We start from the raw sequence: 27,773 nt of genomic DNA on the forward strand, positions 1-27,773 counted from the left end.
TATCATGGCTACACGGGGACTTGAACCACCAACCTTCCGGGTCCCAGTCACGTACCTTAGGCACTAGGCTACAGGCCGCCCCAGTGTCACTGCAGACCACTGAGCAGACGACGGTTAGGAAGGGAACCGAACAAAACAAGCCCAGCCGTCGCGGGGGCGGGGCAGCGAACGGGGTGCTGTTCTGCGGAGGGGCAGATCTGGGGGAGATTACGGAGTCTGCGGTGTCTCCCAGCCGCGTATTCATGTCGGTCTGTCTCCCGTGCAGGAAAATGGAGCAGTTTCTTCAAAAGCATGAGAGCTGCAGCTCTGCGCCAGCGGGCCCGATCGCCTCCCAGCCCACGTCATCCTGGGTAAGAGAGCGGGCCGGAGGAATGCGCCGTGGAGCCCCTGGGTTCCAGCTCACGCCCCATCGCCGCGCCACGGCCCGTGGGGGTGATCCGGACCGAGAGGTGGCCCTCCGGAGCACGGTCTCTGCGTAAACAGAGTGTCTGAGCGGGGCGTGATCCGGGCAGAGAGGTGGCCCTCCGGAGCACGGTCTCTGCGTAAACAGAGTGTCTGAGAGGGGCGGGATCCGGGCAGAGAGGTGGCCCTCCGGAGCACGGTCTCTGCGTAAACAGAGTGTCTGAGCGGGGCGTGATCCGGACCGAGTGTCCGAGCGGGGGGGGGAGGGGGTGTCGGGCTGGTCTGGGACCGCTCCCGGCAGGAGGGTTCGGCCGATCCCAGGCCTCCGTTACTCCCGTCCAGGAGCGGCGTGTCCGGTTCACAGGCCCGGCTTTTTTATTTGAATAATAATGGATAAATATGCAGACGTCTCCTCATGCCCTGGCTCGCCCGGGAGGGAGAGGCGAGCGAGAGTTCAGGGGACTTCCCAGAGTTCACGGCGGGAGGAGAGAGAGAGAGGGAGGGAGAGGGAGGGAGGGAGGGAGGGAGGGGGAGAGGGAGAGAGAGAGATGGCCGGGGAGGGGAAAGAGTGCCGTAACCTGCTTTTGAAAGTCCCTGGACCACGGCCAACCGGGCCAACACACGCACATACATGCACACGCACACACACATACACAGATAAGAGGATCCTGTCAGAACTGTCAATCACATTCTGCAGTTCCTGTGTCAGAGCTGTCAATCACATGCAGAGCTGTCAATCACATTCTGCAGTTCCTGTGTCAGAGCTGTCAATCACATTCCTCACTTCCTGTTAGGCGCAGAAGGCCACATTCCTCAGCGCTCTGCTGGGACACCCAGGAACAAGGTGACGTGTGACACCATCACCATAACTAGGGACACGTGCGCTGAAAACCCTCCAGGGAAGGGACCACAAGTGACCACATTGAACTTGGACCCTGTAGATTCATCTAATCTGAACAAACAAACAAAAGCAACACTGAAACAGTCTTGGCAGGTATAGCCCTGTAGAACAAAATGTACTCACTAAAAGCCGTCCTAAATAAGTGCATTTTCAGAAGTGTTTGTAAAACTGTCAACTGATGGTGCAACGTTCTGGAAGAGTGTTCCACTAAAACTTTGGGGCATAAAAACAAAAACAAACAACTCTGCTTTTGAGCTTTGTGCTCTTGGCTCTGAAGATTACATTTTTTCTTAAAAGGAAAATGTTATTTTAGCAAGATTGTGGCACTTGAGAAAAGAGCTTCCTAAATTGGCATTGAATGTTCGTAGTGATCGTATATCAGACGCTTGCATAATTATTATTTCGTTTTTTTAAGTTTCCCCGTTTTGGTGGCCAATTGTACCCCGTTCCTAGTATTTATTCCTGTGTGCCGCTGAAACACCGTCACACCCCTCGGCAGCCAGAACGAGAACGACATGCGTCCCTCTCCCCGCCCTGTGATTCTGAGGCGTTCTTCCACTACATTACATTAATGGCATTTGGCAGACGCTCTTATCCAGAGCGACATACAGATGATAAGCAGGAGACTATCCTCCCCTGGAGCAATGCAGGGTTAAGGGCCTTGCTCAAGGGCCCAATGGCTGTGCGGATCCTATTGTGGCTACACCGGGATTAGAACCACCGACCTTGCGTGTCCCAGTCCTTTACCTTAACCACTACGCTACAGGCCGCTGTCAACTGATGGTGTTCAGCGTGCTCCACCGCGGGGCGCCCCAGACGCTGGCATTTCAAAAAAATAAATAAAAATTCTCCCAATTTGGTAGCCAATTGTACCCCGTCTGATTCAATTAGAGCTAGTATTAGATACACCACCCATACCCCGTCCCTCGGCGGCCCGAAGGAGAACGACACGCCTTCTTCAAGCCGTCTCGTCTCATGCCCGTTGCCATGATTTCAAACAAAAACAAAAACAAACAAAAAAAGGTGCTTTATCGTGCGGCGATCTACTAACCCTGCCAAGTCCCTCCCCCTGGAGCAGTGAGTCAATTATGCTGCTCCACATGAGCTGGCCAAACTTGGCTTTTGGCAGGACCGAGAATCGAACCCCGGTCCCCAGTGTGCAACTGCAGCGAACTGCAACCGCAAGTGCAAGTCTGCTGCACCTTAGCCTGTTGCGCCACCGCGGCTCTCTCTGGCATTTCTGACGGGCATTGCAGGAGACGCCCGTTGACACAGAGTGACACAGAGAGGCTGGAGTCAGTGTTTCGGCCCGAGCCTCCTCAAAGCCTGATTTATACTTCTGTGTATAAATCTGGGTAGAGTCGAATCTGTACGTAGCCACGTTCCAGCGTAGCGTTCCAGCGTGGAGACAGGATGCTGGTCTGACCGTGCACAGCTCCAGGGCAGGGGTGTGAGGGCAGGGGGGTGAGGGCAGGGGTGTGAGGGCAGGGGGGGTCAGGCTGGTCTGACCGTACACAGCTCCAGGGCAGGAATGTGTGTTGTGAGAGATGCAGTGTGTGGCCACGGACGGCCGTTAAATCTGCAGGCGCAGCTCTGCGGTGACTGGAGGGATGTTTTCGTGTGTGGCTTCAGAGAGGCTGTTGTGTAATTCCCCACAATCTACCGCAGCCAATCACAAAGCAGCCTGACTGGGGCTCCAAATCTGCTTCAGCCAATCACTTAGCTGCATGACTGGGGTTCCAAATCTGCTTCAGCCAATCGGATAGCTCAGATGACGTCTAATAGAATTAAGATAGGCGTTCAGGACGATTGAGAGAGCTGCAGTGTGAGCTGGATTTAGTTCTCTTAATATCAGCAACTGATTCAGCCCCAGGTGAGGTGCGTTAGTTGTGTCATTAACTGCTTGCATTGATCAAAGTGCTGAGTAACAATGCAGCCAGCACACCCTGCAGGGATGCTGAGTGGCTAAGGTGCTTAACTGGGACCTGAAAGGTTGGTGGTTCGATCCACAGTGTAGCCAAAATACGATCCAGGCAGCTGTTGGGGCCCTTAAGCCAGGCCCTTAACCCTGCATTGCTCTGGGGGGATTGTGTCCCTGCTTAGTCTAATCAACTGTAAGTCGCTTTCAGCTAAATAACTGTAATGCAATGACCCCCCCAGTCAAAAGCGGTACCCCACTGAACATCAAGGGCAGCGCTGGGAAAAGTATTTTGTGTTGCAGTTACTCTCGCCATTTAAGAGTTAAGATCCCGCCGTCGTCATGGAAACCCGTTGGCCCGATCGTGCTCCACAGGGCGCCGACGTCATCGTCTGGAGGGCCGCCAGGCAAAGTGGCGGGACGCGCCAACCCAAACGCGGCGGGGCCGGGCGCATCAAAGCGCCAGCGCGGAGACGGGGCCCTTCATGTGGTTCTGTGCATTCCCACGTTTGTTTTCCTTCAAGATCCCAGTCGCTGGGACCCGGTCGTCCAGGCCCCGCATCCTCTTGCTTTGCGCGAGGGCTGCTTTGAGTTTCTGCCCCGGGGTGCGAGGCCCCCGGGGTCGGCCCCACCCCCGTCCTCGTCCTCCCTCTCATCGGCCGACCCAAAGACAACACCGCTCCTTTCCGCCGCCCTTGGGTTTGTCTGATGGAGGGGGGAGAAAGACACGGGGACTTTTTTCCAGTTTTTTTCGTATCCTTAATGTGTTTGATCACTTGAACCCTTAAACCGCTAAATTGAGCGGACAGCTTGTGGGGTCTGTGTTGTGTTCTCTGCCTTTGGGGATGTAACACCCACTCTTTTCACTTCCACATAGGGCTCACTTACTTCAATTTGCATTTGGTCCCTGCTGGAAAAAAAAAAAACAGCTCAAGCTAGGTTTTGAAACAGCTGGTAGCTGGTTGACCAGTTCAGACCAGCTCCCAGCTTGACGTGGTTTGACCACCTCAAGCTATTGTTTTGAAACGACCAGCTTGGCCATGCTGGTTGACCAGCTCATACCCTGCTCAATTTTCAGGCTGGTCAAGCTGGCATAGGTGGATTTTACAGCAGGGGTGTTCACAAGCCTGTACTAAAGGTTTGTTAACTGAAGGGTTTGTACTGAGGTTGTGTTAACTGAAGGGTTTGTACTGAGGTTGTGTTAACTGAAGGGTTTGTGCTGAGGTTGTGTTAACTGAAGGGTTTGTACTGAGGTTGTGTTAACTGAAGGGTTTGTACTGAGGTTGTGTTAACTGTAGGGTTTGTACTGCAGTTGTGTTAACTGAAGGGTTTGTACTGAGGTTGTGTTAACTGAAGGGTTTGTACTGAGGTTGTGTTAACTGAAGGGTTTGTACTGAGGTTGTGTTAACTGTAGGGTTTGTACTGAGGTTGTGTTAACTGAAGGGTTTGTACTGAGGTTGTGTTAACTGAAGGGTTTGTACTGAGGTTGTGTTAACTGAAGGGTTTGTGCTGAGGTTGTGTTAACTGAAGGGTTTGTACTGAGGTTGTGTTAACTGAAGGGTTTGTACTGAGGTTGTGTTAACTGTAGGGTTTGTACTGCAGTTGTGTTAACTGAAGGGTTTGTACTGAGGTTGTGTTGCTGAAGGGTTTGTACTGAGGTTGTGTTAACTGAAGGGTTTGTACTGAGGTTGTGTTAACTGTAGGGTTTGTACTGAGGTTGTGTTAACTGAAGGGTTTGTACTGAGGTTGTGTTAACTGAAGGGTTTGTACTGAGGTTGTGTTAATTGAAGGGTTTGTACTGAGGTTGTGTTAACTGAAGGGTTTGTACCGAGGTTGTGTTGCTGAAGGGTTTGTAGTGAGGTTGTGTTGCTGAAGGGTTTGTACTGAGGTTGTGTTAACTGAAGGGTTTGTACTGAGGTTGTGTTGCTGAAGGGTTTGTACTGAGGTTGTGTTAACTAAAGGGTTTGTACTGAGGTTGTGTTAACTGAAGGGTTTGTACTGAGGTTGTGTTAACTGTAGGGTTTGTACTGAGGTTCCCCACAGGGTCCCTGACCACCTTCGCTTTTACATTTTGCTTTGCACAGTGTTGTAGTTACAGCTGTAAAAACTAGGTTTCATACTGTTCCTAGTGGCGATGTCTTTTGTTACAGTACAAATAGATTATAACTGGGCCTCTCTGTCTTCTTGGTGATATTGCACTTTTGTATTCCTGAGGGTAACAGTTGATGTTCTCCTTATCTGTGAATCACTGTGGGTAACAGAATCTGCCTGATTGTAATGTGAATGTGACGTCATCTTTGCAATCTTCACAGTATCTCCTTACCTACAGACAGGTGTGCTTGTGTTCACCTGCAGTACCTCCTTACCTACAGACAGGTGTGCTTGTGTCTGTAACGCCTGCAGTGCCTCCTTGTCTACAGACAGGTGTGCTTGTGTTCACCTGCAGGATCGAACACGGGAGTACAGAGAGGCCCAAAGACAGGAGGAGAACATGGAACTCATGAGGAAGAAAGACGAGCAGAGGAGGAAGGTACAGCACGGCCGCCATTTTAAAAGCGTCCCGCCATTTTGTATGTGCTTTCAGACCGCAGTGCCCAGCCAGATCATATGCGCGTTTAGACCAAAATGTGTTGCTTTATAGTCTTTGTGTTGGCTGTAGAAGGCCAGAGGATAAAGGTAAAGAGGATATGTCCCTGTGGCTGGGTTGTGCCCTGGGTATTTCTGTATGAGCTGTGCTTTCATTGGTCTGGAAGTGTATGTGTGTGTGTGTGTGTGTGTGTGTGTGTGTGTGTGTGTGTGTGTGTGTATGTCGGTCTGTTATGTACTATGTGTGTGCATACACGTGTGTGTGTGTGTACTGGGTGTGTCTTTGTTTGGGTTGGAATGTGTGTTCATCTGTGTATGTGTATGTGTATGTGTGCGTGTGTGTGTGTTTGCGTATGTTTGTTTTTGTGTTTGTGTTGGCCTGTGTGTGCATCTCTGTATGTTTATGTGTGTGCGTGTGTGCATGTGTTTGTGTCTGTGTGTTTGTGCATGTTTGTGTTTGTGTTGGCATGTGTGTGCATCTCTGTATGTTTATGTGTGTGTGTGTGTGTGTGTGTTTACAGAGTGATCTCCGAGAGGATAAAGAGAAACAACTGGAAGAGATGAAACAGAGGGAAATTGAAATGGACCATAGGCGGTAAAGTTTGCCCTTTCAGATGTATTTATGCGTGTGTAAATATACTTTGCAGGTCTCGTGTCAGGCATCTCAAAGCCAGCTCTGTTTAATTGCAGCTTCACTTATCTCTAGCAGTAGTTTTCTAAACATGTTAAATGCGCTGTTTATGGTTTTTTTATATGATCCCTCTGACAAAAAAGACTAACAAATGCCAATAATGCAATTGCAAACAGGCCTTGGTCATTTTTTTCTTGGCCATGAAAAATGACAACATGAAAAATCCCGACAAACAGTATTTCTATTTTAGCTTTGCTTTTTGTTGAATTATATTTTATTGTTTTTGTTGGTTTTCAACTGTTGTTTTAGCTTTTTTCCCCCCGCTATTTTTATTGTTTTGGAAAGTTCTGAACAGTGCTATATTATTATTAGTAGAACTAGTAGTAGCAGTAGCAGAAGCAATAACAGAATACAGTGATAAGTGTATTATGGACGCTGTCTTGGGGAAAACTCCTTATCTTAGTTGTACCGTACTTCCCTCTGGGGACTTGTCCCTGGTTATGGGTTTGCACCGTGCTGTACGTCGCTCTGGATAAGAGCGTCTGCTAAACGGCTGTAGTGTACTGCACTGTGCCGCGCTTCTGGAGCGTAACAGATCCGTGTCGTCCTCCTGCAGGGTTAACTCGGCCTTCCTGGACAGTATTGAGGCCAGGTCCGGCTCTGCTAGGGGGGCTGAGCCCACTCCCGCCCCCCCTGAGGACCGCGGCGTCCAGCCGGCCAATCAGCCACGAGGCCCTGCCGGGCTGGCCAATCAGACACGAGGCTCCGCCGGGCCAGCCAATCAGCCGCGAGGCCCCGCCGGGCCAGCCAATCAGCCACGAGGCCCCGCCGGGGGCGGGCTGGCCCCGGCCCTGGCCGATGGCTCTGAGGGCGGCGCCGTTCAGCCGGCCAATGAGCCGCGAGCCCCAGCAGCGTCACCAGGGGGCGGGGAGGCCCCAGGGCTCGGCGACAGCTCAGAGGACGATGGTGAGCCATCGATGAAACAAGAGTCCAGTCCCCCCACACAGCCTGTGTGTTTAGTCTGTTTACTCTCAACACGCCTCTGAAGCTCTCTCTCTCTCTCTCTCTCTCTCTCTCTCCTTCATCTCTCCCTCTCTCTTTCTCTCTGTCTCTCTGTCTCTCTCCATCTCTCTCTCTGTCTGTCCCTCTTTCTCTCCCTCTCTCTCTCCCCCTCACCATGCCTGTGTGTATGTGTGTGCGTGTGTGTGTGTGTGTATATGTATGTGTATGTGTGTATGTGTGTGTATATGTATGTGTGTGTGTATGTGTATGCTATGTGTGTATGTGTGTGTGTGTGTGTGTGTGTGTGTATGTGTGTGTGTATGCGTGTGTGTATGTGTGTGTGTGAGTGTGAGTGTGAGTGTGTGTGTGTGTGTGTGTGTCTGTGTGTGTGTGAGTGTGTGTGTGTGTGTGTGTGTGTGTGTGTGTGAGTGTGAGTGTGTATGAGTGTGTGTGTGTGTGTGTGTGTGTGTGAGTGTGAGTGTGTATGAGTGTGTGTGTGTGAGTGTGTGTATGTGAGTGTGTGTGTGTGAGTGTGTGTGTGTATGTGTGTGTGTGTGAGTGTGTGTGAGTGTGAGTGTGTGTGTGTATGTGTGTGTGTGTGAGTGTGTGTATGTGAGTGTGTGTGTGTGAGTGTGTGTGTGTATGTGTGTGTGTGTGAGTGTGTGTGAGTGTGTGAGTGTGTGAGTGTGTGAGTGTGTGTATGTGTGTGTGTCTGAGTGTGTGTGAGTGTGTGTGAGTGTGCTGCTGCAGCTTGAGGCAGTAATTACACACTGTCAGGGGGAATGCAGACTCTGCAGAGTAAACTGCACTCACCACAGGCTCTCCCCCCCACACAGAGCCCCTGCACGGGGGGCTGTGATAATAATCACAGTATTTCTCCTCCAGCGCTGAGAGCAGAACGGGCCACTCCGTCTGATAACTTAACCTGATACCGCCCCCTGTTGGTTCAATCAACAGTCTTTTAACTGCAATCGATTCTTCATCTTGACTTTGGTTGTCAAGCACACACACGCACACACACACACACACACACCCTCCCCCACAGCACTGACTCAGTCAAATTTCATGTTTGAAGAGGTGTGGTCTGAGCACACTGGGGTGGATTGTATGGCCACAGTCGCTGTCTTGGCTGCAGGGGGTTAGGGGCACAGACACGGAGACAACAGAAACAAGGCAACTTCAAAACTCCAGTTTAGACTGCACTAAAAAGGTCATCCCTGTTTCTGAGTATCTACCCCTGCCACTGGTTCCTGGTCCCTAATGGCACTCCCTTCCTTTAGGGTGTCCAGGTCAACTCCCTGTAAGTGGAGGTAAATTTTATTTCATAAAGCACAATATAACAAAAATAGCTGTGCGAAAGTGCTGTTCTAAATATAGCACGTGAAATATATACATATGCAAACGTGAAACGGATAGGACAAACATAAACAATAAACACTAAACAGTTAAAAAAACACGAGGCCAAAGAGGTGAGTTTTGAGTCTCGATTTTAAAGAAAGGGAGACGGGACGGGTCTTGGCCGTACGTTCGATGGTAAGCTGTTTCACAGCCGGGACAAACGCTGGGAATGCGCGGTCACTCTCTAACGTCAACCAGGACCGTGGAGCAGCCAAGAGAAATCGATCTGAGGACCCCGGAGACCCCGGAGTCAAGTCAGGGGAGAGCAGGCGAATGATATACGAGGGAGCCGGCCCAGTACGTGCTTTCAAAACAAAAAGTCCAACCTCAAAACGGATTCTGACGTGGACTGGAAGCCTGCGTAAGGAGGCTAAGAAGAGGGGCGATGTGAAGCCTGTTCTGAGGACCGGTGAGAAGTGTTGTGCGTCTGCAGGTTACCCGTCACAACCGCCTCTCCCTTCAGGAGGTCTGTGTCGTTTCACACACTCTTGTGGCACATTACGTTAGTTACGTAGCTCACGCTTTTACCTGAAGTGACTTACAGATAAGTAGATAGCAGTCGAGCATATTACATTACATTATTGGCATTTGGCAGACGCTCTTATCCAGAGCGACGTACAACAAAGTGCATACCCATAACCAGGGATAAGTTCGCTGAAAGACCCTAGAGGGAAGTACAATTTCAACTGCTACCTGTACAACAAAGATAAGGACGAGGGCCTTTTTTTTTTCTTTTTTTTTGAGAACAAAGAAACAAACAAACAGAGCAAAAGTGACCAAGTTAACTATCCAAACACTGCTTACCTAGCCAACTAAAAATACCGATACACAAAGCAAGTCACAGAGACCACAATTAAGGTTCACAGGGAGGTAGGGAGGGATGGGGAGAGGTGCTGCTTGAAGAGGTGTGTCTTCAGCTTGCGCTTGAAGGTGGGGAGAGATTCTACAGTTCCACAGGCACCTTTGCCGCTGGGCTGTAGGCTGCCCCTCTCTGTGGTGTGTTTAGAGTCAGACACACATTAGCCGCTGGGCTGGAGGCTGCCCCTCTCTGTGGTGTGTTTAGAGTCAGACACACATTAGCCGCTGGGCTGGAGGCTGCCCCTCTCTGTGGTGTGTTTAGAGTCAGACACACATTAGCCGCTGGGCTGGAGGCCGCCCCTCTCTGTGGTGTGTTTAGAGTCAGACACACATTAGCCGCTGGGCTGTAGGCTGCCCCTCTGTGTGGTGTGTTTAGAGTCAGACACACATTAGCCGCTGGGCTGTAGGCTGCCCCTCTCTGTGGTGTGTTTAGAGTCAGACACACATTAGCCGCTGGGCTGTAGGCTGCCCCTCTCTGTGGTGTGTTTAGAGTCAGACACACACTAGCCGCTGGGCTGTAGGCTGCCCCTCTCTGTGGTGTGTTTAGAGTCAGACACACATTAGCCGCTGGGCTGGAGGCTGCCCCTCTCTGTGGTGTGTTTAGAGTCAGACACACATTAGCCGCTGGGCTGGAGGCTGCCCCTCTCTGTGGTGTGTTTAGAGTCAGACACACATTAGCCGCTGGGCTGTAGGCTGCCCCTCTCTGTGGTGTGTTTAGAGTCAGACACACACTAGCCGCTGGGCTGTAGGCTGCCCCTCTCTGTGGTGTGTTTAGAGTCAGACACACATTAGCCGCTGGGCTGGAGGCTGCCCCTCTCTGTGGTGTGTTTAGAGTCAGACACACATTAGCCGCTGGGCTGTAGGCTGCCCCTCTCTGTGGTGTGTTTAGAGTCAGACACACATTAGCCGCTGGGCTGGAGGCTGCCCCTCTCTGTGGTGTGTTTAGAGTCAGACACACATTAGCCGCTGGGCTGGAGGCTGCCCCTCTCTGTGGTGTGTTTAGAGTCAGACACACATTAGCCGCTGGGCTGGAGGCTGCCCCTCTCTGTGGTGTGTTTAGAGTCAGACACACATTAGCCGCTGGGCTGTAGGCTGCCCCTCTCTGTGGTGTGTTTAGAGTCAGACACACATTAGCGCTGCACCTGCAGAGGGTTGAGCAGCAGTGTTAGTGTTTAAGTTCCTCCCGCCTGGCCACGGCCCAAAACCAGTGCTCCATATGTTCCACATTCCTCCGCTCTGCTCTGGCGGGGAGTGGGGGGGGCGGGAGGGGGTGGTTTGGGGGCGGGAGGGTGTATATTTTCGCGCATCCGACACAGCTGCATATTACTCTCGGAGCAGCTGGATCAAAGGGCCGCTCACTTGCATCTGCAAAAAATTCACCTTACATCTGTGGCCTCTGAAAGTGTGTGTGTGAGGGTGTGTGTGTGTGGGGGTGTGTGTGGGGGTGTCTGTGGGTGTGTGTGTGTCTGTTCCAGTGCTTCGGTTAAACTGAATCAGAGAAACTCCTCATGGTGCATTATGTGGGTGTGCATGTATGTGTCTGTGTGTGTATGTCTGTGTGTGTGTGCGTGTGAGCGTGTACGTGTGAGTGTGTATGGATGTGCATGTGTGTGTGTGTGTGTCTGTCTGTGTGTGCGTGTGTGTCTGTGTGTGTGTGTGTGTGTGTGTGTGTCTGTGTGTATGTCTGTGTGTGTGTGCGTGTGAGCGTGTACGTGTACGTGTGAGTGTGTGTATGGATGTGCATGTGTGTGTGTCTGTGTGTGCATCTGTGTGTGTGTGTGTGTGTGTCTGTGTGTGTGTGTATGTGTGTGTGTGTGTGTATGTGTGTGTGTGTGTGTGTGTGTGTGTGTGTGTGTGTGTGTGTGTGTGTATGTGTGTGGGTGTGTGTGAGTGTGCCCAGTCCCAGCTCCAGTTAAACTGAATCAGGGCCCTGGAGCTGTGTTCTGCTCTGAGGTTTGGGGTTACGCAGGGTCCCCCATTTGCTAATGATTGCCAAGGATATTCTATCCCTTTCCCCGTACGGAGCCAAAATGGAGTCCGTCAGTTTCTCAACTGGAAGCGGCTCTGTGGTACTGCGGTGCAGATATCCCAGCATGCCGTGCTGCACCCATCGCTTTGCAACGAAGCGACCTCTTACTGGGCCGGTCCTCGCTACATTCGGTCTTCCTGGGGTTCTGTCACTCAACACGCAAAAGACCTCTATCTGCCCTGCCAATCAAGATGACGCTCATCACCAGTCATTTATGGCATTAACCGCCTGCTGGATCCGGTTTTCCGCTCTACATCACCGCTAGAATGTTGTGGCAGGGACCGTTTGCGCGGATGAGCTCATAGGGAGTTACTCGCCCGCGTTGTGTGCCCGACTTTAGGATCCGTCACACGGGTGCACTTAGCATGTTAACGTGTGGCGGGCACTGCGGGTAAGTGCAGTTACCGCATCATGGCTCCAAATGTCACTATTTAACCATGAACCAGCACCCTCCTCCAACATCTTTCTGTATGTTGTTCAAGCTCGCCAACCAGTATCAGGCTGATTGGCTCAATAGGGCTGATATAACCTTTGTTACTTGGTTGACGCTTTTATCCAAAGCAACTTACAGTTGATTAGACTAAGGAGGGGCTGATTTCCCTGGAGCAATGTGCGGTTAAGGACCCAACAGCTGCACGGATCTTATCCTGGCTACACCAACCTTCTGGGTCCCAGTCATGGTTACTGGGTACAGGCTGCCCCATTAATCTTTTCTTTTCCTGTCCGATAAAGGATGGAACTGAAACCTCCTCTTCTCGTTTTTGTCTTCAGATCACGATCGTGAATGGGCGGTGATGAAACTCATCAATAACTTCCCCTACTACGAGCGAGACTTCCTGGAGGACATCTTGGAGCAGTGCGACGGAGACTACCAGCGGGCCTACACCCTGCTCGAGTGAGCGCACTGCAAAAACGGGCGTCTTCACCTGATAATTAGACCCAAGATCTTATGTTGTTCACTCAAATATGACATATTAGCTTGTTTTAACATTTTTAATTCATGTTTGCTTGACAAATGAAATTTTCTTATTCACCTGGCAAATGATGAGATAAGGCAATATTTTTGTCTTATTTGGAAAAAAAGTTAAAGAAATAAGATCTAAGAAATCTCGATATAAGACTAAAATACTTAATATTGTTTTTTTAAGTATTTATCAGAGGTGTATGAATACAGATGAGTTATTGTTATACACAGTGGTGGCTGTAGGGTTGGCTTTTGTGCTGACTCACAGACTCTGCTGTTTAGAATTTTGCTGAGTTTTGGTGAAATTTATGAAAGACCAAAAGATAACAAATTTTTATGTAAACCTGGTCCGACCTGAGATAAGTGTAGGGACCACCCAACCCGCATCAACCAAAACTAGCGTTAGGACTGGCGAAAACGTGCATTTTAGAACTAGTAGAACCTACTAGAATAGTATGATCAATCTCCAGACCAGTTATGTTATGAGGAGATCACAATTAAACTGCTTACCAAAGTTTAGCAAATTTATATTTATTTATTTGTTCATCATGACAACACAGTCTCATCCTCCTTTGTTTTTTTGTTTTTTTTGCGAGATGACATTCAACACTCATATGACTGCAGCAGGTGTGTCCAGAAGGGCCTGTCTCTGGACAAACATTTTGAGTGATGATTTTCAGTGTAGTGGTTAAAGAGCTTGCTTTGTAACTCAGGAGTTAGTACAGGGTTAAATCCATGCTGGGGTGCTGGTGTCTACCCATGAACATCATGAGATGACGGACGTGCAGACGTGTAGACCATACAGCAGGCATCGCAAGCATTACTAAGCAGGGGCCAATCCCCCCCTGGAGCAATGTAGGGTTAGGGCCTTGCTCAAGGGCCCAACGGCTGCACTGACCTTACTGTGGCTACACCGGGACTTGAACCACCAACCTTCCAGGTCCCAGTCACACACCTTAGCAACTAGGCTATACTGCCCCCTGCAGTTTTGTGCTCAGTGTTCACCCAGCCCATGGTGCCTTCTGATCTGTGGTTCCTTCTGTTACCCCAACCCCCCCACCCCCCCCCCCACCCCCCGTCTGAATAAATAAAATATGAAAGAAGGGCGGGCTTCCTGATTTCCATTTAAAATAAACACACTGAGGCCTTCCTGCCTGGAATCGGGACGGACACACCTGGGACCCCACTGCCCACATTCCAAGGCCCCTCTGGATCTCGTCATTCCTGGAGGGAGCACCATGGCAGGAGGAGAGGTTCTGCGGGCCGGACCTCCTTTAGATTCCCCTCAAACGGGTCTGGCGCTGCCAGAACATTCTCCGAGCCACGAAACCATATTTCAGTTACCCGACTTGCCAAGAGCAATGAATAAATCATATTGAATTAATACGCAGAAATAAAGGAAACCCCAATGGCCTTCATCATAATATGGTTGGACAACGCGGAATTAGTTACTGTAACTGAAGTTTTCCATTGGAATAAAAAAAAAATAATGATTTGGCCAAAATATTCAAACATAAATGTTCCGCCCTGCCAAGCAGGACTGTATTTTAACATGCTCATGAAAAGTGAAACTAATATTTTACTGCTCGGTTCATGTTTTGTTATTGATATTTTCGGAAATGGTGTGCCACGCATTGCTCTAATTTGATGTTTTATCTGGTAAACATGGAAACTGAATGATTAGGTTGTGGAGAGGAAGCCCAGCCATTATCAGGCAGAACCAAACAGTCACGTCCCACATTATGCGCCGAAATCAAAACATCCGCGTCTCAGATTTTTGTTTAAAAAAGAATCACCATTTGACATTATTTACATAACATGACATGATATCTTATCCAGAGAGACTTCACTCTGTTAGATGCAGTCCGTTTCTACAGCCAGACCTTAACTGAGGCTGTTCTGGTTCAGCACTTTGCTTTATTCCTGCAGGATAAATATGAGTCACTTCATAAACATGCTGTATAAATGTACACAGTACAAATTTATCTGCACTCCATGGTTCAGCTGAACAGTCATACATCATATAATAACCTATAAGACCCTGTGAAATAACCTATAATATTCACACTGCAAAACACTATGAAATGCAAACCCCTTAAAATTACATTAATTTTACATTATTATTATTATGAGTGATTATAAATGAATTTACCCCTGAAACCATACCAACCCCCTTAAAAGGAAACCAAGATCCCTTAATGGTCTAATGTGTGCTCACAAAAAAAAAAAAAAAAGATTAATTAAAAACAATGGGAAGTTGAATGGTTAAGGTAAAAAAAAAAAAAATCCTAGTGAAACTGATTAGTAAAATTTTGACCATTATATTTACTAAATATCAATGGCCATTTAATATTAAAATATGAGACAGGAAAATAATTTCAGTTTATTGTGTAAGAAAATGCCACAGTGTGAGTTTGTGTGCTGTATTTACTTTCTTGCTGTGCACAATATGGGTCTGTTTTCAGTTTTAGTTGAATAGAAACAACACATTGTCAAGGCTACCAAAAGCATCCCAGCTATTTTACTACACCGCTTAAAATAGACATGGCTGTGTTTATATCCGGGTTTTTTCACGGATGCCAGTGTGTAAAATGGCCGCTTCAGGATCGCAGTGGAGCGGTGTGATAAGTCCACAACACATTACAGACAACGTACAGAATATCAAGAGCCGGTCACAACCGCCACGACCGTCACAAATGTAGAACATGAGCTATAGATGATAGTACCTCCGCCAAACAAGGGTTTGTCCCCAAAGACAAAGCAGGACACAAGCCCTCAGGACACAGCTCAAGGGCCCAACAGCTGCACAGATTTTATTGTAGCTACACTGGGGCTTGAACCACCAACTATAGGCCCCTTAGCCACTAGGCTACAGACACCTTAGCCACTAGGCTACAGGCCCCTTAGCCACTAGGCTATAGGCCCCTTAGCCACTAGGCTACAGGCCCCTTAGCAACTAGGCTATAGGCCCCTTAGCCACTAAGCTACGTGCTGCCCACATGAACCCGGCTCATGCAGAGTAGTGTTCCAGTTAAGTTCATCTTCTGAGAATGGACACAGAGGCCATTTTTCAGCTAGGCCACAAAAGCCGTATGAAATGACGAAGGAAGTCCCTTTCACTGAAACGGTGTCCCCCTGTGCTCAAACAGAACGAACGCTCTCAGAACAAAAGTGACAGTGTGGAGGTACAAACTTCCTGAATGTCCCCTGACAGTACAGTAATGTCCTCTTTGTACAGTAAAGTCTGCCAGTAGGCACATGCCTCAAATACTTACGGGAAGTGGGCATTGCAAATTACAGTGGGAGTTTGACCTTGGGCACCAAATAAAAAATTGGAAAATGTGAGTTTACGCTGGTAACTGAAGGCTTATTGTACGTTATTGTAACTTTGTGTTTTTGGTATAGGAAGACATTTCGTTTGAAATCAATTCTCTGAACTGGAGACCCCAAGTCCTTAAGGAGGACATTACATTTTGGCTTTCCTGAGCTCTATACAGTATTTTTCATACCCATAACATAAGGGACATTCAATTAAAATGAAATAAAATATATTTTTGAAAGTATTTTCACTGCAACGTGTTTTTGTCATCCAAGACACTTATGTCAAAGAATGTACTTTTTTCCTCCTGTTTTTAGCTTAGGAGGTTAAAACGACAAGTAATCGGTTGCTTTGGTGTCTTTACATTTTTATGTTTAGTTTGTTTTTTATCTCTTTTTGTCAAAGTGAAGCCACTGTACCCGTAAAAGCCTCTCATCTCTCCCACACAGCGAGACCTGGCCTGTGTGACTCGTTTCTGGCCTGAGTGAATACCGTAAGCAGCAATCACAGACAAAGCAAACGGTCAAGTAAAGCTTCAGAAGCTCCGATACCAAAAAAAACTACCATTCTATTAGAGTCTGACCGCAAACCCGCCTCCTCTTGCAAAATGCGTTTCCACAAATTTACGCTCCTTGGCAACAACAGTAGTGGGAAATTGTTTGTGGAGATAATTGTAGTAGGTCCCTTTGAGGATTACCAAATCAGCTCTCCAAAATTGTTACCACCACCTAGACAGGAAAAAAAAAAAAAAAAATTCCTAAAGGACTGAAAAGCCCCCGGTGTGTGTCTCGGTGATGTTTACGATGAATCACTCGCGGTGGATAATACCACGTTGTACGGTCCTCATCGTGCGACAGCTGGGGGTTCGGGGCGCGCGACCGCAAACTGACACACACCGTCAACTGGACGGAGACGAGGGCTACTAATTACCTGCGCGGTTTTTCCGCGTATTTCCATTCCCGCTACGGTGACTGTGCCTCCGACCAACGCTGCGTTCGCCACAAGAAAGGACGGAGCGGGCCGGCCGTTACGCGCACGCGTCCTCGCCGTCTCCCCCCGGGGCCCTTTGATGTGGGGAATGACCAATGACACCGCGCAGGTAGAGCCTGCTCACCATTGGCCCGCTGCCTGCTCTGGAGTCTGGAGTGTTCCAGCACAGACTGTGGCCGCACTTCCTGTAAGAGGATGCACAGTGGCGTTCCAGTGTCACCCAGGGCATTAACCCTTTCAGTCCTTTGAGTATAACCCCAATTTAGCAGGGTTATAATAGAGGCTGAAAACAGTAGTATGGCAGTCGTTTTGAGTAGGTGAAAAGGTATAAGGTCGAGAGTGCCAGATGGCTCTCCTGGGACTGACAGGGTTAAGACAATGGCTACCTGGACCCCGACTGGACGATCGGACCCCCACATCTTCATCTGTCAATCCGCGGCTGAAATGTCTTCCGATACATTACATTATATTTCATTAAACAGATGCTTTTCTTCAGGGTGGCAATGCATACCGAAGGTCGTGGGGCCCATCCACACGCACTAAAACAGAACAGGATCAGCCACCCAACAGCCCATAACACTCATGCACACACAGCTCTAACGGAATATACTTTTTGGTGCTTCAGAAAAATCCTTTTTTCCATTATTTTTTTTATTTTATTTGAAACAATTTATAAAAACACAATTTTTTCTCCTGCTTTTCTGGTGACTCATCGCGCTCAAGGACGGGGATGTGAGGGAAGGTAGAGAGTCGGTCGCTCCAGCGCAGCGAGACGAAAGCAAGTGCTGGCTTCACTGCCCAACAAAACAGAAAAGCTCCAGGGATCCACATGGATCCAGTTATGAGCCCCGTGGCAGGGCTGAGGTTCCCAGGGCTTCAAAGAGCAGCGGAGCGCTTCGACCTCCACGGAGACCCAAAACCCGCCGCAGCGGACCCCGCGTCAGCAGAACCGGGGGTCGGGGACCCTTCCTGTGAGATCACCCGAAAGCGCCGCGACCCGGGCCGTGTTTGAGTTGAACCGAGATTAATCCGCCGGAAAGTGCCGGAAAAGGGCTGATTCCACTCTTTCCGATGCTAATTACCTCCACTTCAAAACACCGCCGTTTCCTGCCTCGGCCACATTTCTGCTCGGGAATGTGCGCATGCCTTTCCCCGTGAATATTGAATTCGCCTCGGAGAAACACATCCGTTGTTTTTTAATCGGAAAAACAAGTTTTGTGATGTTTGTTTTTGGTTTTTTTTCAGTCCTTGTCTTGGCTGTCTCTCGATCTGAAGTCACACTGCTCCAGGTGTGAGGTCTCCATGTGTAGATTTCATCACAGATTATGGAAGAAAGAGAAGGATCTCGCCAGGATCTGGGACCTGAAAGAGAAACCGAATTCCGCTGTTGGCTGAATAAACCTGGAAACATTACATTGTTGAAGACTATTGTATTCTTTAAATCCAGTTACGCTCCCTGTCTCTATGCACTCTGAAACCAGACATGGCTCAGGCAGTAAGAGCAGTCGTCTGGCGGTCGGAGGGTTGCCGGCTCGATCCCCCGCCCGGGCTGTGTCGAAGTGTCCCTGAGCAAGACACCAAACCCCCAAATGCTCCTGACGAGTCGGTCGGGGCCTTGCATGGCAGCCAATCGCCGTCGGTGTGTGAGTGTGTGTATGAATGGGTGAATGGAGAAGCATCAATTGTACAGCGCTTTGGATAAAGGCGGTATATAAATGCCTGCCATTTACCATTTACCATAAAAATATGAACATACTGTATCGTCATGGAATTATTGTTTCGAAAGTGAACTGACAGTTATGCATGACCGTTCATGGATGCTTATTTTCCTGATTAATATATTTACAGCAAAGTTTCTGTTCTTCGGGACAGCAGGCGATGGGGGCACCCTGAAGGGAACCTGGAAGCTGTAGCCATCATAAGATCTATGCAGCTGTTGGACCCTTGAGCAAGGTCCTTAACCCCGCATTGCTCCAGGGGTGATTGGCCCCCACTTAGTCTAATCAACTGTAAGTGGCTTTGGATAAAAGCGTAATAACAGAAGGCCTCTCTCTGCAGTCTGCAGCTTCGCTGTGGGTCAGATAGTGCCTTCAGCCGGGGACTTCCCTGGGGTGGTTCCCCAGGAATGAGGTCATAACTTTAACCATATCACTAAAGAATTCCTGAGGAAAAACAGAAAAAAAAACCACACACAGATGCCAGCAAACCACAACATATTCCCTTTAACCTAGATATTATTAGCATTCTGTCAAATGGTGCCAGTTACACATTCACCAAGCAGAAGATCTGACGCAGAGAAAAACAGCTGTTCTCTCAACCTATCATTTCAGGAAATAATGGTGGATCTTGACAGTTTAATATTATATTCTAATATTCCAGGGTTAGTCTCAAACAATACATGTAATTTACTGTAACCGAAGCGTTGCAAATTCGATAAATAAAAATCTAATATGTACTTTTGTGTATTTTTGTGATTTACAGATGAAAAAAAAAAATGTAAGAGGATACAAGAATTAGACACTGTGGTTTTCTGACTAATATATTCATAAAAATGTATGAAAACACAAACTGTAAAGAAAACATTTTATTGGCCAAGGAGCTATTAAAATAAAAAAATACCAGTTCATTTTTTTTTTTTTTTTTTTTTTTTTTTAGTGGTGGCAGCGAATAAATATTTACACTTTTCCCCACTCTCTGGGAAGGGACATTTGAGGACGTCTCCAGACCCAGGAGTGAACTGGAAAAGTATACCCTCTCGGGGCGAGAAACCTCCTCTCTCCCCACCGCAGCTGAATCACGGCGCTTCCGAGGAATACGAAGAAAAAAAATCTCTGTCGCGGTTTGTTGCGACCGCGGCAGGTTTGCATTCACGCGGCGGCGCGCTGTCTGTCCGGGTCTGCAGATCCGTCCGTCCGTCCTGCGTTTGGAGCCGGCACAGTTCACCCAGTGTGGTCCCAGTCTGCTATGGCGCGCTGCTCTGTCTCCTGAGAACCCACCGATCTTTGGCGAAAGTCTGCCGTGACAACAACCAAAATGCCTCACAGAGAGAAGTGTAAACTCGGTCCGGTTGCTGAGGCGATGGGTCGCAACAATCCCCCTCGGAAAACGCCCTGGTTGGTTTTGCTTTCCTGGTGTTCTCCGTTCAGCCCTAAACACACACAGTAAGATGTGGATACAACACCAAACTGTGTTACCTAAATATTCTTCTGACCTATGAGTTTGATTATAAGTTCCCAAGGATCCTGTCATATTGCACTGAAATCAAAAGGAAAGTGCCATCATCCAAGAGCTTTTCATTACACTTAAATATTTCAAATGACACAGAGATTTATATAGAAACATGACAGGTTAATGGATAGGTTATTTAATATATATCTTTACCCCCTGTACATAAACCTGTGTGAGAAAATGAATGGAATTTAGGATTCAACAGGGCTGTAAAAACCTATTTGGGTAAATTCATGTTTGCTGCGTGTGTGTGTGTGTGTGTGTGTGTGTGTGTCTGAGCATTGTGTGTATTATCTGAGTTGACGTTAACTGTGGTGTATAGCAGTGGGTCAGCCACATAGTTTGGTTAAAAATTGAGAGGAAATCTATCCCATATGCTGGAGTTTCTGTCGCTGGGGTGAGGAAGATGACGGATAATTCCACTCCGGTGGGAACTGTCCACCATTTTGCCTCTACTGGAAGTCAGCTGAACGGAACGGAGTTTCGCCAACCGCGGTTCGGTTCATCGTGACCCATCTATCTCTGGGGGGCAAGGGAGGGGGAGGACACACTGACCTCCACTGGGTCTGTCATTATTTCACACACTACTACGGCTGGCCAAGTTTTTATTTATTTTTGACCGATTGTTCAGTTAGGGCAGCTAGTGCTCTACATCAGGAGTGCACAACCAATTCCGATCAATTTCAGGACTTTCTGCCAACTTCTGCTCTTAATTAAAGTAGTAAAATGATATCTTCATCGGACATTTGTATAAGCAGCAGCTGCAGCCACACGCTGCAAGTGCAACCTAAAGATTGTACTGTGCTTAAGTAGCGCAGTGAACCAGCATTGGTAGCTCGACACCTGTACGAATGATGTGTCCTGTTGCATTTCTGTACTCCCGAGATCATTGTCATCAATCACTATAACATCACTATAACCTTCATCATCACCTTCATAATCATCATGACCACTATAACCTTCATCATCACCTTCAAAATCATCATCACTATAACCTTCATCACCATCACTATCACCATCTTAATCATCGTCATCACATGGCCTTGTCTGGTCTCCTTGGACACGGCGGATTTGGGGCAGGCCCCCCCCCCACCCCGGGCGTTGGGGAGGGCACCCCTTGCAGCAGACTGCTGGGACAGTGCACTGCGGTCGCACAGCGTGGGACAGACAGAGTGCCTGCTGGGTAATTAAAGGCCGCTGCCTTTTTACCCAGCCCGTACTACAACAATGCACATCTGTCTGAGAGCTGCATCACAGGGAGGGCGATCATTACCACGTGCTGGGAGGCTGGGCTCCACCAAACGATAACAAGCATTTTCATCTGTGCCCTGCACTGCGGAGAGTTTAGACTGAAAAACTGAAGAGCCCTTCAAAGGCATCGCTCGTAAGAAGCGTTCTCTTGGTGTGCCAAACCGGTTTTATAGAGTAAAGGTTTCAGAGCAAAATAGTTTATAAATTCTGCGATGCTCTGATCCTCCCCTCAAACAGCATGTAGCCTATTTCAGGGTCCACAGAGAACCAAACAGCACAAGATGGGCAGTTTTCTAAAGGACCCCGAAGTCTACTCCGTGTAGAGCAAGAAGAGTGCAAACAACAACAATGAACTCAAAATGGAGGTCAACTCGGTTTTCTGAAAAGCATTCCGTAAAACAAACTCAGTTGACTTAATTTGGAGGTTACGTAGGACAAAAGCCCTGGCCACTCTGTGGTCTGTTGTCTCTGTAATATCCTCCGATGCATCTGAAATCCCAGTATACACAAAGCATAAATCTGCTCAGGAGCCGACAAGGCCCTCTGACCTGCAGACAGCCATCCCTCTTTCCCAACAGTGTTTCCATCACTGTGTCTGATTGCCTAAAGGCTTAGGCCATTGGAAGCAATTGTGGTACTCTACAAAAAAGATGGTCTCCACAGACTGGACTGAACAAAGAATGAATACGCCTCCTTTTGAATGTTAAAGCAACAGACGCAGTATTTTCGTGATGGATGATGAATAGGCCTATGTTTTCTGTGCTACAATTAGGCTGTACTTACATTTATGGTACTCCAGGAGAAAGAACTACGTAAATAATCATAGTAGGTTTTATTAATACATCTGTTCTCTATACTATGTTTCAGTGACATATTGAATGAAAGCTTTGAGAGGAAAGAATACAGAAAAGGCGTGTGCTAATTTTCTGTTTACGAGTTGCACCTAGTCGTCTAGTGGTGCTTGTGAGCGACCCACAAAATTTGTGTGCAACAGCGCAGACGTATATTCACTGTCGGCTGATGGGTAGCAACCAAACTGAAGTGAAGTATGTGATTAATAGGCTACATGTCGGCTTGGCGAGTTCACACAGACAAATGATAATGTGAGCAAATTCCTTCCTCGAATGTAAAGAACCTTTGCCAAACTAACTAACTTTTTTAATGTTCGTCATGAACGTTGGCTAACAGCCTGAAAAAAAAATGCAGCTGAGGTGAAAGACACCGAGAGGCAAGTAAGTTCACTATCATTTGGCTGCTATGATTCACTGTGTTTTATGACAATCGCTACACACCAGTTGAGTCTTATAATATCACGGACGCGATATTACCTTAGCGTCCCTTTGTAGCGTCCATTTTACTAAAAAGACGTTAGTGACAAACGAAATGGAACGTTAAATTTAAATCGTTCGCCGGTAACCGTCCACAGCGAACATAGGCTAGTTCCCCGCAAACCTTTGCCCTGTTCGCACCTGACGATTCTTCAATTAAAAGAAGCGATGAGCAAATGGAAATGGCATTTCTGGTGAGTCATAAGAAGGAGCAGTATCCCATGTTTCGGCATTGCATGCCTGTTGAAACATAGCACAGCACCCTGGTGTAAATCCAGCTGTGAGAGCAGCTTGAAATAGCAGCTACCAGCGGTTCCAAAACATAGTTTGAGCTGGCCTCACTGGTCAACCTATCTTGAGCTGTTTTGAATGAAGCAACACGGCCAGGTCTTCTGATAGTCCTGACGTATTTTCTTCCCAGAATACGCCGATTTTCACTAAGATTGGTGCATTTAAACTGTGTGCAGTATTTCATGACTTTGAACAAGGAAACGTATTCATGATTGCGAGTGGAGTGTAAGTACATTGTAGGGCCTACTTTGCATTCTTTTGAAATGCAAGCGGTAGCCTAAATTGTTTATAAAATACTTGCACGTTTGCATTTAATAATAAGAAATTCATATTAATCATATCTTTACTGTCTGTCCAAAGACAAATGCAAAGATCAGGGATTGAAGTGTAGTATTTTCATCAGAGGTTTTCAGCCTTCCCTTATTCATGGACCCCACCCAGGCTAAATTAATCCAGGCATCCCCTATCATAAGCTATAAATGGTTAAGTTGGGACCCCCCTGTTGAATACCCAGGTTTTAGAGGTTAAGTGTCGGCCCAAGAGTGGCCCTGTATAAAATTCAAATGTTGGTTTGTAAAGCTTTCATCAACTGTAATTTTTTAACTGCCACAATTTTAAGGAACAATAGATTTTTATCATGCATTCAAATTCAGAAAATGCCAGTGGGTTTGAATCTGTGATGTGGCGAGGCTAATATTTCCACTTCTGAACTTCCCGAATGCAGTTCTCTTCACATCCTTCAGCCGTTTTGACTTGTTCCTCCTGACGGATAATATGTTTATGTTCTTGTATCAGTCCTGTCGTGATTACGGACTCCGCCAGCACATTCCTGTTTCAGTACATGCTGATCTCCCTGACAGGCACTCCGAACTGCCAGTACTACGACTGGTAGGTGGGAACCTCAGAGTCTAAACAAGAGCTGCTTCTCATTCACTGAGTCGTGAAACCCAGGGCTTTGGGTTTGGGGGGAAGGGGGGGGGGGGGGGGGAAGAACATCACTGATCAACACTGTTTGAAAATGCCTGAATATGCCGGAACAACATGTTTCAGCCGTTAAATGTCATTGGGTGCATTGTTTCCAATCTGCTCTTGATATCATATCAATAAGATACTTTTTCAGTATTTTGATCTCCTGGAATTACTGTCATTGTTTGTTGAATCGATAGCTCTGGATGTTTTTATTTCATGGTTAATTGGATTAAAAGCCCAATGGGAATAAAAATGCCTTGTGTAACCACTGGAACAAACTAACCTATTCCGATTGAATATCTGGTTTAAAAGGGTGCGGTGTGCACCTTTCAAATCAGTTGACCAGAAAAAACGTATGCCTTATACATCTATTAACAGACTAATTTCTTTGGACGAATCGCATATTCTTTCTGCTCGTATTTGTTCACAGGATAAGTGACGCCAATGAGTTTCGGCCCAGCCAGGGAAATCAAAAAACATTTCAGGAGGTAGAACCAACAATTGGTCTGTGGGCGACTCGCTTTTTTGTTTTGCAAACACTAAAAGAACAAAAACTCGCGGAGCGCCTCAGTGGTTCACCATGCCAACGTTGAGTTTGCGCTGCGGTGAGGCTGCTCTTGCACTCGCCTTTTCCTGTTTAATACGGTAGTCGCAAGATGATTATATTCATTCTGATGCTGCTGCCTGAAAAGTGGCAGCGGAAATGCAAATATTATACGTGACGCACAGCGCATATTTGCAGGTGCGAGAAATGTGTATTGTGTATCATTCTGTGCATGTAAAAAAAAATATTAAAAAATTCTCATTAAGTGCTTGGGGCGTATAAACACACCTTAATCAGATCTATTTGATCAGCGTGCGTGTAAATGGTTCATTTGGTTCATCTTCAGTTCTTCAGGCAGGGGGCAGCCTGTAGCCTAGTGGCTGTGGTGCTTGTAGCCTAATGGCTAGGGTACATGAGTGGGGCAGCCTGTAGCCTAGTGGCTAGGGTACATGACTGGGGCCTGGAAGGTTGGTGGCTCAAGCCCCGGTGTAGCCACGATAAAAATCCACACAGCTGGTGGGCCCTCAACCCCACATTGCTCCAGGGGGGATTGGCCACTGCTTTGTCGAATCAACTGTCACTTTGGATAAAGGTGTCGGCTAAGTAAAAAATTATCATTATTATTCAGTTGGATCAAATGTATTCTGAATAGAGGAATATTCTGCAGGTAAACGTGGCAACTAGGTAAAGGGTTTACGCATTGGTGATATACTGTACTAGGTGAAGGGTTTACACATGGTGATATGCTGTACTAAGTGAAGGGTTTACGCATGGTGATATACTGTACTAGGTGAAGGGTTTACGCATGGTGATATGCTGTACTAAGTGAAGGGTTTACGCATGGTGATATACTGTACTAGGTGAAGGGTTTACACATGGTGATATACTGTACTAAGTGAAGGGTTTACACATGGTGATATACTGTACTAAGTGAAGGGTTTACACATGGTGATATGCTGTACTAGGTGAAGGGTTTACACATGGTGATGTACTGCAGTATTTTCCCCCGGTTTTCCCCTTGACGATATGAGAGAGAATCCATCCCATAAAAAGCAGCTGGGAATGAGTTGGGGCCCCTGGGGCTGTTATGAGTTGGGGTGGGGTTGAGCTGGAGCTGGAGCTATCTCTGCGAAGGCACCGCGCGACAATGGAAACTCTGCATGGGCTTCTCAGAGCCATCTGGTTTCTGGAGCCCGCGCCCCACCTTCAAAAACAAGGGGATTATTACTCCCAACTTCTGCTGGAAAATGCTGTCATGTCTGCGCGGGCCCTGCCTCCAGATTCCTGTGGTGGTTGTGCTTACCCCTGAGATTAATCTGAGCTGGACGGACTCTCTCAGGAGCTCCACGTTATCCACCACCTCCCGACCCTGCTCTGGGGCCGGGGGGGGGGGGGGGGGGGAGTGAACAGGGCGCTGATTACCATCGTAATCTCCAGAGCCGAGACGCCCGCCCACCCCCTCAATCGCCTGCGAGGGTTCGTTTCCCCCCACAGTGCAAAATGCAGAGCTTACAGGAGGGTGTGTCCCTGAACTCAGAAAATGCATCCTCCTTTCCTCTTGTTTCCCCCCATGCTTCCCGATAGGAGCTGGAGTTGGGGCAGCCTGTAGCCTAGTGGCTAAGGTGCTTGACAGGGACCTGGAAGGTTGGTGGTTCAAGCCCCAGTGTAGCCACGATAAGATCCAGACAACTGTTGAGCCCTTGAGCAAGGCTCTTAACCCCACATTGCTTTGGATAAAGAGCATCTGCTGAATAACTAATGTTAATAAATAACTGTAATGAGATGAGTGGAGTAAAGGAGGATTTGTTTGACTGTTGGGACACACCCATAGTCTTGCTCCTGATCAGCCTGTGCGATCTACTGGGCATGCCCACAACCGTTTCCATAGACACGGGCGGTGGTCAAATAAACCCACTGCTCCTTGCAGTCTCCTCGCATGGTGGCACACGCGAAATGATCCGCTGCCCGGAGAGAGACCCAGCAGCTGTGCGAGGGAACGGAGATTAAAGGGCGTCCCTTACCCAGAATGCCTCAGTCGCTGGCCGCGCGGGGCTGGCGTTGTGCAGCCGCACGAGGCTGTTTGGATCACAGTGTGGTGGAGCGCCGGCACCACTTCCCCGGCTCTGTTTACCGCGTCTCTCTCCACCGGCTGATTTTGTTTGGCCACCAGGAAGACGCCGGACCACCGCTGTGAAGCGCCTTACCTCCTGCTGTCTCTCCCTCACCTCCTGCTGTCTCTCCTGCTGTCTCTCCATCACCTCCTGCTGTCTCTCTTTTACCTCCTGCTGTTTCTCCCTCACCTCCTGCTTTTTCTCCATCACCTCCTGCTGTCTCTCCTGCTATCTCTCCATCACCTCCTGCTGTCTCTCCTGCTGTCTCTCCATCACCTCCTGCTGTCTCTCATCACCTCCTGCTGTCTCTCCATCACCTCCTGCTGTCTCTCCTCCTGTCTCTCCATCACCTCCTGCTTTTTCTCCATCACCTCCTGCTGTCTCTCCTGCTATCTCTCCATCACCTCCTGCTGTCTCTCCTGTTGTCTCTCCATCACCTCCTGCTGTCTCTCCATCACCTCCTGCTGTCTCTCCATCACCTCCTGCTGTCTCTCCATCACCTCCTGCTGTCTCTCCATCACCTCCTGCCGTCTCTCATCACCTCCTGCTGTCTCTCCCACTCCTCCTCCTGTCTCCCCGAGTCTCCTGCAAGTGCTTTTACAGACTCATATTTACGTATACCCTTAGTCTGCTGTCCAAACGTGGGCGTAGTTTCTGTTTTGTCATCCTATAACAGTTTTATTGAACCTGGGTGCAGTGTTGACATGATGTTCATTTCCATGGAAAAATCAAATCTATGAAACTGATCAGACCATAAGTGGCACAATCTGCTCATCCCGCTGTGTACGTGTCTGTTTAAAACTGCCCTTTCTTTCACCAATCTACTTGTTTACCGTATCTCAACTCTCGTCTCTCCCTGACAGCTTTAAAGTTTCAGAGGAAAACCCCGGCTCATTCCACGGTATGCTTTCAGTTATTCGTGACCTTTCAAACACACACGCACACACTCACACACTCTCACACACACACACACACACACACACACACACTCTCACACACACGCACACACACTCACACATGCACACACACATGCACACACACACACTCTCACAC

At 48.1% G+C, this 27,773-nt stretch overlaps 1 protein-coding gene across 1 annotated transcript in view; it reads left to right on the forward strand.

Annotated features, from left to right (window-relative positions):
• The window catches only part of epsti1 (epithelial stromal interaction 1), a 19,861-nt gene extending 6,658 nt beyond the window's left edge, over window positions 1-13,203 (forward strand). Inside the window, exons 7-11 of the mRNA XM_061225547.1 lie at window positions 266-350; window positions 5,668-5,751; window positions 6,329-6,402; window positions 7,055-7,404; window positions 12,497-13,203. Coding sequence (XP_061081531.1) covers window positions 266-350; window positions 5,668-5,751; window positions 6,329-6,402; window positions 7,055-7,404; window positions 12,497-12,624 — 721 coding nt within the window. The 3' untranslated portion in view covers window positions 12,625-13,203. The remainder of the gene's footprint in view (window positions 1-265; window positions 351-5,667; window positions 5,752-6,328; window positions 6,403-7,054; window positions 7,405-12,496) is intronic.
• Window positions 13,204-27,773: the final 14,570 nt, after the last annotated feature.

Source organism: Conger conger, chromosome 17 (assembly GCF_963514075.1).
Source record: "Conger conger chromosome 17, fConCon1.1, whole genome shotgun sequence".
NCBI lineage: Eukaryota > Metazoa > Chordata > Actinopteri > Anguilliformes > Congridae > Conger > Conger conger.